The 17412-nt window shown below is 45.3% G+C and overlaps 1 protein-coding gene across 7 annotated transcripts in view; it reads right to left on the bottom strand.

Annotated features, from left to right (window-relative positions):
- The window catches only part of ST7 (suppression of tumorigenicity 7), a 151803-nt gene that overhangs the window by 103774 nt on the left and 30617 nt on the right, over positions 1-17412 (bottom strand). The window contains exon 1 of one of the 7 annotated variants that reach the window (XM_055712094.1): positions 15119-15699. The exons of 3 other annotated variants lie outside the window; for them this stretch is intronic. In XM_055712094.1, coding sequence (XP_055568069.1) covers positions 15119-15551 — 433 coding nt within the window. In that variant the 5' untranslated portion in view covers positions 15552-15699. Of the gene's footprint in view, positions 1-8589; positions 8972-15118; positions 15700-17412 lie in introns of those variants that run through there. 3 more of the 7 variants (XM_055712095.1, XM_055712099.1, XM_055712100.1) reach the window with 3 other exon arrangements.

Genomic DNA, 17412 nt, shown 5'->3' with positions numbered 1-17412 from the left:
ACAAACAAGTCATAGCCTAACTAAATGCCAGGCACGTAGTTCACTGAACTCCTGCAGTTCAGGGCACTGATTTTAAATCTACAGCTTCATCCCTCTCTGACACGCAGCCAAGATCGGTAGAGACTCTAAGTCATTAGCATACATGCAATGCCCCAGAGCGAGCAAGCTAATGTCTCTCTGCATCCAGATGGATGCTGCAGGCTGTGACACGCAGTGCCCACAGCAATGCCACCTTCCATGGCATGGAGGTGTATCCTAGCATAGTGAGAGCCCCAGCTGTGAAAATATTTGTATCTACGAAGATAACTCTAGAAAAGGTCCTGTGTAAAGGCCTTTGATTACCTGTTCTTTGTGGGACCTCTCTCTGTTGTGACAGACTACCAGTGCTTTTTCCTGGGTAGGCAACTTAATCTCTTGGTCATCATAGCTGTTGTGTCCCTATGGGCTGGGGCAACACCCTGTAGTCCCACTATAGCACGGCAACTGTAAATGGTACTAAAGATGATGCAGTATGTCTTACCACACTTGAGAAATCCTTCCTTTCACTGCCATCTCCTTGTGCTACCATAACACTCCTGCTGAAGCCTCAGAAAGACATCGCTAGCAGGTCAGCAGCTGTAAAGGAATCTGCTCCCCCTTGCAGTGCCACAGAGCCTCCCTTCTGTCCTGTGACTGATTTGGGACACCATATCCTCCTGTTCGATGTTCATGCTTTACGCCTCTCACACTTGGGTGGTTTCTTGGAGGAACTTCCACTCTTGAATGTGATGCTTACATCTCAGATCTTGCTGCTTTTTATCTGGCTGCTCATCTCCACCATTTGGAGCTTTTCTCCATCCATCTGCACAGGCAGCCTGATTATCACCCTCTTCTCTCTGTGCATAGTAACCACAGCTTACCTGGATTTTTCACTGTGGACCACACAAGCAGCAGAGGACACAGAGAACAGCCAGGCAGCTAGACCTTGCTGAATTACAGGAACACTTTCCCTGGCTTATTTAACCCTCTAGCAGATCTCTGCCTCTACTCACTGCCTATAAAACTTCCAAGGGTTTTTAGTTGGACTGTTCAGGCTCACGTCCTCATGGATGACAAAGCACAGCACGGAATCTTCACACACAGCTTGATATGTTTCTTTACCAGCTAATTTGACATTTCTGATCTACTGTATTCTCTTTGATAATCTAAATCAAAGCCTGAGAGTATTTTATCAGCAGATGGATGGATTGAGTGACTGGTTATTACCTCCATGCAAATGTAGTGGCAATTTACTGCCACTGCAACAGTCCTAGATACCTTACCAATGCAGCTGTCAGGAAAAAAGGTTAGCGGTGCTAGTATTTTCCACATTCATCTCTTTTCCTGAATGTTAAATATACCTTTTTAGGATTTTTCAGTATTGCTAATTATGGTGCTTTTCTTTTCCTTTCTTTCTTTTCTTTTATTTTTTATTTATAATTTCGTATTTGTGACCGGCAGTATTTACCTTGCGCCCAGTCACTTTAGAGTCAGTGTGACACATTAAGTATCAGCAAGCCAGTGATTTATGCAGTTCAGGTTCTGCTTGGGATGCTATCTTCTTACAGCAGTTCTTCCTCTTCTTGTAGCAGAGATCTTAGAAGTGAAGTCAGCTGCCATCTTCTGAACTCCATGGAGCTGTAACATATGTCCTTCCCCTCAGAATTTGCTTTCTAGGGTGTCCTTATCATACAATCGCTTACTACTCTTAAAAAATGCAGCAAACGCACTAAGTGAATATCTGATCTCCTTTTTCTACTCCCATCCAGGAACTTTTAAAATATGTAATTGAGTACATTTTCCTTTTGCTGCACTTGTACAACAACATCTTATCAATATAAAGACCATAGCCTCTTAAAACTCCTCGATGAACATTTTAATGGGTACTTCTACACTTGGACAGGTACAGCAGGGAACCCAAATGTGCAACAGCTTTCCAAGCTGTTTCTAGCAGTCAAATAAGTCGGCATTTGCTGGAGTGATGACATGGTATGAAACCATATAATCACTGTAGATGGCAGAATCACTGGGCTCATACGTGGCACGTTAAACATGAGAGGCCAAGGGGGATGGATAAGCTTGCCACTGGCATCTTAGGAAACCTCCTCACGGCTTCTTAGGCTAAAGAAGCTTTTGAGCACAAGGCACATTCTTCAAGAGCTCATTCATTCTCTCATCCTTCCCTGCTCAAACTTTTACAAAAGCTATTGTAAGGGCTATACAAATGTGCAAAGTCCCCACTAAAGCAATATACTTTCTCTGAAAAGCTCACCAACTTTGTACCGCTTTCACCACAGGCTCCTGCTTTAGGCTGGAAATGCTATCTAGCGTGCTTTGAGGGTCAGTCACCTCAGCATCCTTCGTTTCACTGCACCAAGGAAAGATCTTCCCAACCACTGGATTTCTCAAAAGAGGAACACCTAAAAATATTTCCCGTCTAATGCTGGGAAGCAATGGCACATTCCTTGGTCTAGGCAGAATATGGGTTCACTTGCACTCCCACTCCCGGTTTCTGAGCATCTCAAGTTGATCTTTCAGCATAAGCTTCCCCTTGATCAAACACAGCAAAGCTAGCCAGTCTTCCACTGAGCTACACTGGATTGTGGGTAGCAAGTGGTTTTCTCTGTAGCTGTACAGCTTACTTTCCTAACACAGAGCCTCAGCATCCTATTCTTTAAAATTGGAAACATAATAGCATTTCTAAGATTCTGTAATCTCTTCATTATAGACAGTGACCTTCATACGAAAGGGTCTAAACAGTGACGTTACATCAGTATTTTCACCAAAAAGGAAAGATATCCATTTATCTTGAAACCTGGTAACTCCCTGAATCCCACATGCTCTTCTCGTAGCACTTTACAGACCTTTTCCTGGAGCTTCAGGGATCAAGCAGGGTGTTCTAGCTAAGATGAAAGGAGAGGACTTAGATTGTTCCATGAATAAGTTTTTTTTACCGGGCATACACATTAATTACCCCCAAATTATATGAAACTCTACTGCTTCTACCCCAGTTCAAATAATACGACGCAGTCCTCACTGCATGTACTGCACTCCCTATCTGGGTCAAACGGCCCAAAGGGACGTTCTTTCAGTCATCCTTGGGCATAAAGATTTATCCCAATCTCTGGTCCTGTAAATCAAACTGGTCAAAGATGAAGCTTGTTTTGATCTCATACCATTTCATAAACAGGCAGATGCTTTGAGATGGTATCTTTCACCGGCCCTAACTTGGAGATCAGTCCTGCTTTGAGGGAGGTGCTGGTCTCGTCAACCTAACTTATTCTATGATTTTTGTCTTCCATCTGAAAGATCTTTTGTCACCTTTGACCAATCACAGACCCCTTCCACTAATTATAGCTCACACTTTTAGCTATGGCAAGGACCAACCAATTCGACAATCTGAAAAACAAGGTTAGCTCATTCACTCCATGAACACTGAGATTTCTTCCGCGGTCCAAAAGCTCGTGTGTGGACACAGCTACACTGGAGACTAGCACTGCATTCGGTAACTTTATATCAGATCCTTCCAACTGTTAAACCAACGAGACAGGAAAGGTGAAGCAAGCTGCAAGAACCAAATTGTCCAACACTGTCAAAAGCACGAGCCAAATCTAGCCTGCGAGATGTCTCCTTTCATTTTTTCTTTGTGGAAGAAGAAAGGGCAAGGTGCACTTAGACTTTCCCAACAGCTGCCTGCCTGTAAACAAATTCAACTGCCGTTAGTGCTCCCTGAGAAGGAGGACTGAGCTTCATGCCCCTGCAGAAGCTCAGAACCTCCAGAACCCGCTCTTATCTCATGTTTCTGTTTTTTAAAAACACATTTGTTTAAAAAATAACAATAATGGCACACAGTAAATCCTCAAAATCTACTGTAAAGTAGGAGGTGAGATGACATTTTCCCCACAAATATCTTGATGTTTCACTGATGAATTCACCAAGTCTATTACAGCTCCTGCAATCTCAATCCCTTTCATAATCTATGTCTACTCTGGCATTTGACGCTGCTGTAGCCAAGCCTCTCTTGGAGGCTTTGCCTCTTTTGCCTCTCTTGACCTGGTTCTGCAATTCGTTCAACAACCCTGACTCTATGGGGAACAGTGAGAACCTCAATAGCCAAATAGATGGGTGTAAAGTTACAGCTTCTGGTATGTTCCTGTAACCTCTCTTTGACGTAGAGTTGCCTGAGAAACCAGCAAAACATCATTGTGAAATTGTGGCTGCCACTTGATGCCAGGTACCTGTACTTGCTGTTACTACCAGTCTTGGAAATTCAGGATGGCAGTGGGCTATTTCTGCTCAAGAAAGAAGCCATGTCGTCATCTGCCAGTTCAGTGGAGCCCGCTCTCACCAATGCTGCCATCCCACTAGAGTTTCAACAGTCATGCCCCACCTCTCCTTGTGCCACTGCTCATTTAACCACCCTGTGACCCAGCCTGGGGAGCCAACTCTCCTGCAGGCTGGGGTGGGTACTGATGCTGCAGAAAGGAGAAGGCAGGCACACCAGCCCCGGGCAGCAGCACTTGTGCCCATCGGATTGTCCTTGCTCTTAATAACTGATGCTAGGATGTCTCATTTCTCCACTGTTGGCTGCTGCTGTTTTACAGGGGTTTATAAAACTACTTTTCCAATCAAGTACTTTGTGCAGTCTTTCCTATTTATCACATTCTGGCTGGAAGAGGGTTTCAGGAAATAAATCCCCAGGAACAAAAGCACTTTCTGAACAGACAAAGCAGAAGACAGTACAGTGAGCCTGGGACAAGCACAGCAGCTCTCCCTGGCACACTTAAGTGGACAAGTTTTCTCCTTCTCCACAGCATTCCCCAGCTCCCTGTGGAGAGCAGCCTTTCAGCATTAGCTTTGCGGTGGACGAAACCTGCACTTCCCCCTGATTTTGCGCTTCTCCTGCCCTTTGGTCAGCTCTCCTTCAGTCCAAAGTTTCTGCTCTTTCCAGAGTGCAGCTGCTGACTGGGGCCACCATAAGCATCTCCCTGAACAGCACAGGCTGGAAGAGCACCTCCCAGACAGCCTCCCATATATCTCTCGCAGTTTAGCATTGCTGCTAGGTTAAAATACCCTAGCATGAACAAGCACAGCAGTACTGAAAACATCATGTCAGACTTTCACAGCACGGATCTGGGTCCTTTCAACAGTGCTGGGGTGAGCGGCGTACACGCGTGTGTGTGCTTGCAGCTTCCTACTGACTTACTCTGGCAGGGGTACGTGAAGCACATGTGGTGCACACTCTCAGACATGCATGAAATGGCTCTCTGAGCACCTCTTTGCTCGCTTTACAGGCTCTGAACGGCACCCTGTACCATTTCTCCCCATTAGACAGACAGATTTGGTGAAGCCACGTCACCATGACCTCCCTTGGCACTGGTGAGCCCCACTGACTGTGGCGGCTCTCACATTTCGCTTTCATTTGTGCCTGTGTCGTCTCTCCTGTAGGCCTGCAACTGCCAGTACTATGAGTTAGAGAAGGGATGTTTGGTGGTTGCACCCCCTAGGCTTGGGGTTATTGCTTCTCTCTGAACTGGTATCCTTCTCACGGGGACCAGCCTGTCGCTTGTTCAGAGCGCCACCGCTTCCCCACGCAACACCACCTTCAAAAAAAGTCATTCTCAACTCAATGCTTTATCAAACCAAGTTTTATTTACCACCCCCCAGAATACGAAACAATTATGGCGAGCAGATAAATCTGTCAGGTCAGCAGGAGAAGTGGCACGGGACAGAGTCACCCCCCTCCCATGCATAGAGCCCCCTGCCACCAGCCTGGCGACGCAGCTGCAAGTGGATCAACACAAAAGCACCAAAGATGAAGGGTCTCTGGTGCATACATTTCCCATGGCGATTATAAAGAAGACACGTGACTGATGGAAAATACTGGGCATGACTGTACGGCAACTACCCTGCCACAGCACAACCCTTCCCACGGACACTTCATGGGTTTTTGCTCTGCGTACTCTTTCCTCGCTCATCACGCGCCACAGTGTTCGCAGCTGTTTGTGCATGGCCTGCTGCCTTATCCCCCTTTACAAGCTGTCCTTGCCTGCTGTTTGTCTTTCCCTGCATCCAGGAGGCGATAAGCAGATGCCTGTGCTTCTACAATGGCCCTCAGCCTATCTTTTATCGCCCTTCTGACTGCTGTTAAAAGCAAAAAAAAAAAAAAAAACCAGCACTGCTGACTGACAGTTGATTTGACATTTAAAATATTTTGACACTGAGTGATAAAATAAAGGTTCTAAACCAGGATTTGCTTCTGACCGTTTTTCTTGTTTTTTTAATCAGAGAAAAGAGAAATAAAAGCCTACGTACTAACTGTAAACAGCAGGATTAAAAAAAATATAATCTCCTCATTTCATGCCTTTTGGACAGCAGCAGAAGTGGCTTATGTTGCACTTTCAAGGACCAGATGATACTGTATCTCATTCATTTTTCACTTGATTTATTTTGTGTTTTAGATAAACAGAAATATTAATAATTAGTCGCGCTGTTGTCACCCAACAGCTTGGAAATACGCAGAAGACAGGAGGAGAGGGAAGAACAAAAAACCCCTAGCTGCGACTGCATTTTGGTTAAATTGATTTTGTTACAGCTTGCTTTCTTTGCAAGCAACCCCGCCATTCCCCCAGCAGCGGGTCAGGCAGGGCTGGTTACGCAAGGGCTGCCCTGTGCAGGCAGGCGTGAGGGGCATCACCAGCAACCCCCGCGCCCTGCCCGCCTGCCAGCACCCGGCCGCAGCAGGCAAAGGGACAGCCAGCCCCATCTGGAGAGGAACCCAGGTGTTCCCAGTGGCCCCTGGGGCAGGAGGTCCAGGCCTGGGCAAAGGTGCAGGGAGGACATCTGAACAAAGGTGGTGAGGCCATCACGCTGCCTTCATCTTTGTCAGACCGGGGAGTGCAGGCAGGCACCGGCCAGAGCCTCTGCTCACATCAATGGCAACTGGCCGTGTGGCATTTAACCCCCTTTTTAAAGGCAAATAATACTGGTAGACCCTTCTGGGAAACAGGTAGTGGCTGTTACAGAAGCTCCTAAATTGTGGGAACCATGGAAACAAAAGCAGCCACAGCTGCTGGCGGTCAAACCCCGTGACTTTTGCCCAAAGCCCGATGTGACAAGCAAGCCATTTATTAATGCACCTCCTAAAACAAGAGGACCACAAAACCCAACAAGGCTGGACAATTTGACTTTCTGCAAGAGGGCAGTTACGCCACTGACTTTATCTCAAAGCACCTTGATAAGCGTTCTGCAGAGGCAGACCCCATAGACACCCAGGCGGGGGGGGGGGGGGGGCTTACAGGTCTGGCAGGCTACAAACAGATGCAGCTACAACATTTGGCATCTCTGCTCATGCCCCACTGACCCAGAGCTGCAAACGTGTTTACACCCATGCATGAAAAATGGCCCCCCAAACAAAAGAAATCTAAAGGCCCGTTTTGTTTTTACGAAGCCTGACCTTGACCAGGTGTTGTGGCAGAAGAAGGGGGGAGCTTCCAGAGCCAGGCAACAGGACTGATTAACTGTTTGGGAGCATGGGGGTTTGACAGCCAGGAGGACGTGATTATGAGGTATCCTGATGCTCTTATCACTTCTCAGGGAGAGCTGAGCAGCAGAAGTGGCCCCAGCCTACTGGCATGGAGACATTACACCATGCTGCATGTTAAAACCCTCTAAAAAAGCCACCACTTCATATTCAAATGAGGCACATTTTCAACATGCAGCACTATTTGCACACAGAGTACAGTGTAAATTGACTGTTTTCTATTTTTCAGTCACCTGATAATCACTGGATCAGACTGGTAACCACACAGCCGCACTGTCACCAGCAACATTATTTATACATAAACCCCCAGCCTTCCTTCGCGGCCAGATTTGCCAGGTAGGTAATTGTTGTTCCTGTTGAAGCAAAACTGGCTTGCTTTCAACGACATGTGTCTGCACTGCTATTATACAGCAGACTGCCTCAGTTAAGATTTTCCAGCACAAAGATTAGGACGAAAGAAATAAATGATTCTGTTATTCTGCATTTTTCACCTCATATTTAGAAATCCACCTAATTGTATTTTAGAGTCTAGTTACAGGAGGGATCCCACGCAAGCCTCCTTTTTCCCAGAAACAAAAATGAAGCAAATACAGATATTCTTTCCCTGCTGATTAAACCATCTCCCCCAGCTCTCACCCATCTAATACTGCAGCATTCCCAGACCCCAAACATACCATCCCAGCTGCGCAGTCATTAGAGCATTTGCAGCTCCACATCACTGACAGATGCAATCTTACCAGCTAAAATATTCAAGCAAATCTGCCTTTTTCTCCCCATCTTTCAGCGGCCTGAATTCAGCAGCACTGACAGCCCTACACTGCCTCGCTGCCGGCATCAAGGATGCACCCACAGTCCGGAGGTAGATGTTTCCCCTTTCAGCATATTTCGCCCCTTCGTAAACAGGCAAGGACCGCAGCTTTTAGCCAGTGACCTACAGCAACGGGAATGCAAGTGTGGTGGCTACAGCGAGGATAAAACAAGTCCTATTCTCAACAGAAAAAGGATGTAAGTGGGATGCATCTACTTACATGAAGATTCAGTGCCAAACATGGCTGGCCCCAGATGCTGCTCTTTTTAAAAGGAAAGAAGAAAAGAAGAGTGGAAGACAGAGGGAGTGTAGGAGAGCAGGGATGAGACTGCTACACAGCAGGGGTCATGAAGCCAGACAATGCAGTCCAGGCTACCCAAGCTGCCAGATTCTCCTCTCTCCTTTCTCCTCCTCTCTCCTCCTCTGCTCCGCACCGCAGACAGCTTTTCCTTGCAACTGCAGCAAAGGTCCTTCTTCAGGAAGCAAAAAGCAGGAGCTTCTGTTTTAAATCCAAGAGATATGGGCAGGCCAGTGTCCTTTCCGTGATACCGGCAGGCAGAAATAGGTAGCAGCCACCAGATACTGCAATCCACAGCCCCTGCTCTCAGTAAAACAATAGCAGAGCTTATGCATACACTGGATGACGTCAGGACACTGCAAAGACTGACGGCTGCTAACCCAGAGGCTCAGAGGGGGCTTGAACGGAGCAGAGCAATTCAAATGGGAAATCCTTTGTCACAAAAAGCAGAGGACAAAGAACCAGACCTATATTTCCCTCTGTGATGATAAAGCCCCAACCTAGGGCTGTAACGCTAGCAGGAAAATATCTGCCTTGAATTCACACTCCTTTTCTCAGTTGCACGAGATGTAAAGTGTTTCTGTGCAAACAGAATACATTTTGGGGCCAAATGTCCTACAAACACTTATGGCATTTTCAATAAAGAATAACCATGAATTTCTATTACTAACGCTCTTTGTTATTTTCCCTTCAAAGAAAAATTAAAATCCTGGGCCAATCTACACTTCAGACTTAATTTTCACATCCAAGTGCTAGCCAACTTCAATCTATTGTCAGAATACACTGCAGCAATGCAATGCTCTAACCATAATGAATAAGTCACACATCTAAATAAAAAAGAAAAACCCAAACCACACCAATTTCAGTGATAAAAAGGCATCCTACCAACCAAATAAATATTTTCCTTATTTCTTCTTTATTCTTCTAAGCCATCTAGATCTAGTGTTTCTTAGCCTCTGCGAGTGCATTTTTCAGCACATTGAGGTTATTTTTTTCTGATGCTCAGTAATTTAAAAATTTCAAATATAGAAACAAAGCCCTAAGCTGGCTCCTTATCTTCCTCCCGCAGACAAAAGAATTTGCCTGTCTTGTGCTGTTGAGAGCAGCCAAGCAGTAAGCTGATGGTTGGAAGCTACCAGACACTGGGGGCCATCCATAGGATGCATGTATGTCTGTAGGGGGGAAACCCAATAATATTTTTGCTAAGTCTCACTGAACAAGTACATGCAGTCCCCAAGATGGCAAGGACTGCAAAGCACTGCTGATGAGTGAGGAGAACAAAGACAGATACAAGTCCATTAAGTGAAGCGCTTAAGGAAACACACACACATACACAGACCCCATTTCTGCACTTTGACGAGTTAACCATTCCCAAATGCTCCTGTGCTAAGGGTGTTTGTGCTGTTTGCAGAATACACAATGCCACCATGAGCAATAGGCTGGAAAATGAGTTACACTGAAGGCTGGCAGGCCCTGCCACCCAAGGATCTCAACGTGCTTAAATCATTAGGGAACCGAGCCGGTGTTGGCTGGGGCCAGCACTGCCCTACGAGGAGACTGGAAAGCAACGTATGGGCCAGAGCCACACCAGTCCCTCTGCTCCTGGGGATGAGGAACACAGTCCCTAGCTCATACAATGTGCGTGCCCACAAACATCCATACAGACCCTCAAAGGTGCTGCGCGGCAGGAGAGAGATCAAGAGGCTGTACAGAGCCTGACCTCCTTGTCCTTACCCTCCTCGTGGGTGGCACCCGCACGGCACACAGAGCTCCTCTCCTGGTTACCTCTGTTGGTGCAAAACACTCTTCAACTGTTTCCCTGCTTTCCACCCCACACACTGAATGGTCTCTGTGTTTTGCACACACCATGAGAATACTTAGGACCACCAGGCTTTTGGGAGCGTTTACCTGCATTTCACCTCTGGAACAAAGCCATGGAAGAGGCCGTACCCTAGGGTGAGACATCTCACAACACACTCCCCAGCAGGCAACTTTTGTTGTCTCCGCTGGCAGACAGCGCACTGGCGCGCAGTGACTCCAATCAACCCTTACGCCGTGACTAACCAGATGTCCTCTGTGCTTAAGCACCTGAATTAAGGGCCTGGTTGTTCAATCATCATGAATATCTGCAGCACCAATATCATCATCAATATCTGAGCAATGGATGCTCAGCGCCAGGAAGACACATCCGCATTGTTTTCGATCACAGTGCTCTAATGACAGTGCCACAGATCGTCTGACAAGGACCATAGTTTTGCTGTTCCCAGAACTGAACCAGTTACTTTGACTATTTGAGGCTGGTTACACCTCCTTTAGTCAAAACAGCTTGACAAGAAGTTGTAGTGTGCGGAGCAAAGCAAGTGTTCTGGCTTGGCTTTCCAGCAACCAAGGCAAGTTCACAAAAGAAACAAGTCTGTTATGTACCGGGAAGTCTCTCAGCATCTTCACACACAAATCTCTGGAACACAAACCCAAGCGCACATGCAATGGCTGAAGAATAAGTTTTGCTCTGATGAGCAGATCTGAATTTCCCACAGCACTGTTTCCAAGGAAGATGCAAAACCTCAGGGCTTTCCAATGACATCCTTGAAGGTGTCACAGAGCCCAGGCGCTCCGCCAAGTTCTCATTACAGTGACGCACGTAGGCAGTCCAGAAGCCTAAACAACCCATGCGGTATCTGTGGAAGGATTTCGTAATAATCTATTTCATTAGTGTTAGGCTTGCCAGGTCAGCACTTTCGCCTTGTGCAGAAGGTGACTCTTGACAGGCCACTGAAAGACTTTCCCTGAAATTCTTTCAAGTCTACTTAAAACACTTCATAAAATGACTTAAAGTGTTAAAATCTGTTTCTGATCTGCTGCTTTTCTAAGACCATAACCTTTTCGTTTGCTAGCTGGCTAGCAGACTTAGAAATTTCTGTTCCCTCCCCTGAGTTCTGCTGTTGGTTTATTCTGCAAGAAAAGTCAACAAATTTAATCTCTTCCTATGAGAAAGTTTCACTCTCTTACACAGCAGTGAAACTAATGTAAATTACTGAATAGAGAATGCAAAAATGAAATCTCCTGCAAGTGCTGGCATTGCTGTGATTCGCTTACAATGTGTGCAAGACATTGTTCAAGTGTTTTAGATTAATTTACAATGTAACTTCCATACACTTCTCCAGAAGCTAGCATGAAATATTTAAAGCAGCAAATACATATGCTATTCAAAGCTCTCTCCTATATGGTCACGTTTTCCCGAGAAAGGGATGTGCTCTTGGAACAGATAGTTTTTATTCCTTAGTTTATCACTGCAGAAAAATAATGTATATATTTTACTTTGTTTTGTAAGGAAATGTGTGTCTAATCCCTAAAGCACAGTTTGCGTTTTAATAAAGAAGCTGGATAATGAAATGTTAAATTTTTATACAGATGTACATTTCTGCTTTAGAGTAATTTCTCTCAAGGAAACCAGTGCAAGCAGGAAATTTGAGCTACCAACAAAGGCAGGTTTGTACATGTGCCTTATGCTGATCCACTAAACCAGAAATCTTTATTCTCTCTTGCCACTAGAGAAACATTTCATTTTGAGCTTAACCTCCTTTTCCACAGGAGAAACCCTGTTCCGCAGGGAACGGGGAACAAATCCATCCCACCTGTGAGGTTCTCCTGCCCTACTGCCCTAAGCAGCTCACCTCAACAAGGGAGGTCTCACCTGTCTCCCCCTGGGGCAATGGAAAGGGTCCCACACCTTCAAATCTCTAGACAGCAAGTAAAGGATAACCTCAATCGTCCTCAAAGATAGGTAAGAATTTTTATTACATCAGTTAAACTTTACCTTCCAAGTCCCTTTTGATATGATCTAAGAACTTAGAAATAAACGGAGCAACCAAATCAGCACTATGGTTAAATTAAGTATTTAAATAACCTGCTATTTAAATGCATTTTTAAAATAATAAAATATTAGAAGGAAAAAAGTGTGTATTTTCTACATGGAGGGAAATACCTGGGGGTTTTGTATGCTAACATCAGGGTAATTTCAAAGGATCTATGCCACAGGACTGCACATAAGGTGCACACAAAAGCCTCAAATGTCAGTGTGAACAGAGGTGGATAACAAATTAAAAAACAGATTATAAACAAATTGTCATCATTTTTTATGCAGCTCTGACGGACCACAAATTAGGATTAAGGCCGAGTCAAAATAAACCGCATGCAAACCGGCATCAGAGGGAACATGTGTGCCCCAGAAAAAACACAAATATCCAAATTATATGCATAAAAAATAAGTTGGGCAGACTTAGAAGAGTAGTACACGTTGCCGACATCGCATTGCAATCTGCATTAATACTCTTTGATCTAATGCCAAAACTTCATGATTAGGAGATCAAATTTAAATTACTTCCCTGAGTAAACACAGTAAGAACATTAAATCTGACATCATAAATAGCAATGATTTCATCGTACATATGGGAAAAATCAAGAAGGACTTCTAAGTCTACGAGGGAATACCCACGAAATAAGGTAAGAAGGTGTCCAAAGAATTTAGCTGTTCACGTGAACGTGCTCTGTCTGGCCCTGCTTAGCAGCTCTGGAACCTGCCAGCCATTTCAACCCAACCTAGCCAAGGGATAGGAGAAACAAAATTATCCCCCATGCCATGTGAGAGCTAGGAATCAGACAGGGAACAGATAACTTGGGAAGGTCCTGCGGGACGAGTGAGTGAGTTGTTGAGCTGACCCCCTAGCAGACATAAAAGAATCTATAACATAACCAACCTAAATTGAGGAAAAAACTTAAAAAGAGACCTTTTTTTGTTTTCCTATGTGGACTCTCCTGTGCATAACAGTGGATGCGCTGACATTGCAGCCATACATATAACACAATTGCGCAGTCAGTGGGGAAACCAAGTCCACTGGAAACTGTTTCACTAGTTCCACCGGAAAAAACTGTGGTCATTTAAGGATCACTGTTTTCCCAAGATGCAGCATTTTGGTGGTCAAGATGCAGCATTTTGGTGAAGTCCCAGCACTTCCTTCCAGGATTCCATGCAATGCTAGTCCTGCAGACTGGAGATATAAAATTCTTCCCTTAGAATAAAAAAAGATTAACCACAAAAATTAGTAAATGGCTGGATAACTTGATTATCATAGCTTTTCTTGAGAAAAAAGGGCTTCTAAGAGTCAATAAAACAATCCAAGCAAGAGACCCTCCTGAACCTGCAGCATGATCAGTGTTAGGTTGCTGCAAGCACAGACATCCATCAATGAGGCTCAGAGTGCAGGTTCTAGGCAGCAAGCCTGGACACAGCAGTTTCATTTGCTGAATACTCAACAGCAGAAAAGTGAAATCCCTCCTGGAAATGCAAGGCTCTGCTCTCGAGATCAAATAAAACAGACATGTGGATAAGGGCCAGCCTGAGGAACAAATGCACAGTGCAGAGGAAACACCCCACCAAAGCACTTCAGCTCTGGGAGCTTTTAGGAGAAGTAGGCTCTTAAACTTGACAGACGCCTTGGAAATGCTCTCCTAAACAAAGTACTAGAGAAAACGTTTGACATTTAGTCATGATAACAGAAGGCTTACGTATACAGTTAGAGGAAAATAAGGTTGGAAAGGCTGATGGCATTTGCCTTTCTCATGGCAGAGTCAACAGCACCAACATCCTTTCCACCAGGCATCAGTCACAAAGGAACACTGCAGAGACTCCCAAGTCCAACTCCATGTGGGCTCTCATCTTAGGACGTACAGCAGACCTTTACTAGGAGCTCACGGCACTTACCGGTTTACAATGTTCCTCTCACAGCAAGCCACCATGTTGCCAGAACACAAAGGAGCCTCAGTAACTATGGCTGATGCCTTCTACCTGGTGATGGTCAACGTATGAACACCATGGTAGAACCATGACGCCAGATGGGCATGCTAAGCGGTATCGGCAACTTAGTGGCAATTAAATGATCAGAGATTAACACTATTCAAGTTTCTCAGAAATTTTATACTGGATGTGAGCCTCCTGCTGAGCAGACCACACTGCCTAGGACCAGGCTGGTGGCATCCCCCTTCCTGGCCCCTCCCCTGGAGGGGTGGGTGGTGGTACCTGCAGAGCTGCTGTATTCCAGCAGCACGAGGACAGGATGGAGACATGGAGGTTGCGGCTCCTAATCTCCACAACACTCATCCCAGGAAAAGGTCCTGGTCAGCATGATTAGAGAGGACTGATTTTCTGAATAGTTTTGTTGTCAGTTCAGCAGTTGCTAACTCCAGCAGTGCCCGTTTCTCTCTGCTGACTACACAGAGAGTATACACAGAGCCAGGCTTGAGCAGCTCAGATGCAGATTCTACATGTGCATAAATGTGCCTTCTGTGTGGCTGGGAGTTTTAGGGGAAGCATAGGAAAAAGGGAAGGTTATTCTGAAGACAGAGGCCCCATAATTCAAGGAAGGAGAAGTAGATCCCTACACTCCAAACCCACCTTGAACTGTGACCTCTGCTATGGGTTCCCCTGAACAGGTCCCAGACTTCATCATCATCGAGTCACCCAAAAAGCAGGTTTCTGCTGAGAGAGACATCATTTTGATCCCTGCAGCTGCGTAAATCTCCATAATGCCACCGATGTCTTGGTACTTGGAAGCACTGCGACACTCCTCTGCCTTCAGTGTCATTAAAGTTTCGGGCTTGTGTCCAGCACTAGGCAGCCCACAGAGTTTATCGACTTCCATCAGCCCAGGCAGGAAGATCATGCTGATATCATATTTGCAGATATGCAAAGTGGATAAAATCATGAGGCACCAGTTCACTAAAGAGCTTGTCTTCCCTACCGTCAGAGACATTCCTCCTCCTGACAAATTTAAGCACGTAGATGCATTCCTTTCTTCAAGTCGAAGGGTTTGTGGCCCTCCTGACATAGCTGACTTGTTTACTTAACACCACCTGATCAGTTGTCAAACCAGACTGAAGAGCTTCATCTTGTAGTAGAAGAGCACGTGCATTTGGTCCTGCTCTGCCTGCAGGGTGGGCAGATCACCTCTGAGCTTCCCTCACTGATGCTTCATGAAACTTCAGATGGCTGCAGGCTCCGCTCAGCGCTACTTGTTGTCAGTGTTATTTATCCACTTTAGCCTCTGGCCCTGTTTACACTACAGGCAAGTAGTGTTTGACACCACTTATCCTTCGTGGAAGACGGTTTGGTGGTCGGCCAAAACACAATCTCAAGCACAAGAGAGCACAAGAGAGTGACTCACCTCCTGCATCCGCTTGATTAAGGCTGGCTCCACACCACCACTGCCCTGCTGCAGGAACCTGAGGGCAGAGGCTCGTGGGTCCTTTAAACTTCTGTCAAACAGCCTGAGAAACACATTTTGTGCAAATAGTTTTATCATTTCAAATGAAAATTCTCAAAAAAATGTATTCTGAAAAAAATGACAGACTACTGTGTCTTTCTTCAGCTCACACCAAACACCACTAGAAACAGTGCACTGGACGAACGTGGTCCAGTATGGCACCTCCCCTGATCTTGACCCTTGCACCTCTTTATACACTGGTTAAAAACAGACCGCCAGGCTTCATTACTTTCCTTGTAGCTAATTGTGTGTTTGATTGAAATTGGTACAACACGCTACAGGTAGGGAAAAGCAAAGGGTTAAGGACTTTAATAAGAAAGGGGTATGTGATATCAAGTGTCCAACTATGAACATACAGTCTCCCCTGGCATGCAGTGTCAGGACCCAGGGAAAAGACCCCAGTGGAAAGTCCCACTATGTCTTAATCATGGGCTCAACATGTCCCTTATGCCAACTATTTTTCTCATGCCTGTGCAGAGAGAGTTAAGACTCTTCTGGAACACCGCTTTCATTGTATGCAATAATTGCTTCTTACCAGAGCAATTATTTTCACAGAATATATTCTATGAAAAAAATAGTTCACTCAGTTCAACTTCAGCCCTCCATTACAATGCAAATGAAAGCAGCACACATGTGAATATGTATTTCATCAGCAATCTAACCCTTCACCGACTTTGCATTGTTATTTACTAGCTTGAATTAACATCAATTTAAATGCAGCTAGTTAGATACCAGTCGCTTAAAGGAATGCCAATAACTCCTCTTTTGCTCTGAAACAACATGGAAGATTTCAAAAACCCACTTGTCGAAATGTGCCCTACCTGTCCTTTGACAAGGGCCTGCCCTGGCGCAGGCAGCGGACAGACAAATGTGGCACGCTCACTGTGGAAGCCAAAAGGGAACTGGAATGTTTTACTTGCAATAGCCATAGTCGTAGTTCAGCTCTGCTGCAAGGTGCAGTAGATTTACATGCATTAAGCTACAGAGCCAGGAGATGTCTCCAGGGCAGGAGCTTTCTGGAGGGGTAATTTCCTGGTTAGCAAGCTGCAGTTAAAGCATTTATTTTTCTTTAAAATCGGTCGTTTTCATTTTTCTTGGTTTCTGTTGTTATTAGTATTGCCCATTTAAAACAGTGTGCTTCACTAGTTTATAACAGACAATGACTATGTCACCAGCAGTAAACATGAAACAAAACCAAATGAAATAAAAACCTACAGGACCAGGTGATGGACTATGTGGAGAGCCCCCTTGCAAAAAGTCATGGTGAAGTGATAAAACACCCTCTGCGGATGGTTCAAACAGAGCAAGACAGTCATGTCCGAAGGTCTTTACTCAAGCCAAAATCCAAGTTAGATGACAAGTGTATAATAGCAAGGTGGCTACTTGTTCCACCTACCCAGCCACAGCCAAGCTCAGGTCCCAGCCC

Source organism: Falco cherrug, chromosome 5 (assembly GCF_023634085.1).
Source record: "Falco cherrug isolate bFalChe1 chromosome 5, bFalChe1.pri, whole genome shotgun sequence".
Lineage (NCBI taxonomy): Eukaryota > Metazoa > Chordata > Aves > Falconiformes > Falconidae > Falco > Falco cherrug.
The sequence above is the reverse complement of the archived record's forward strand: the minus strand, read 5'-3'. Positions and strand labels throughout refer to the sequence as shown.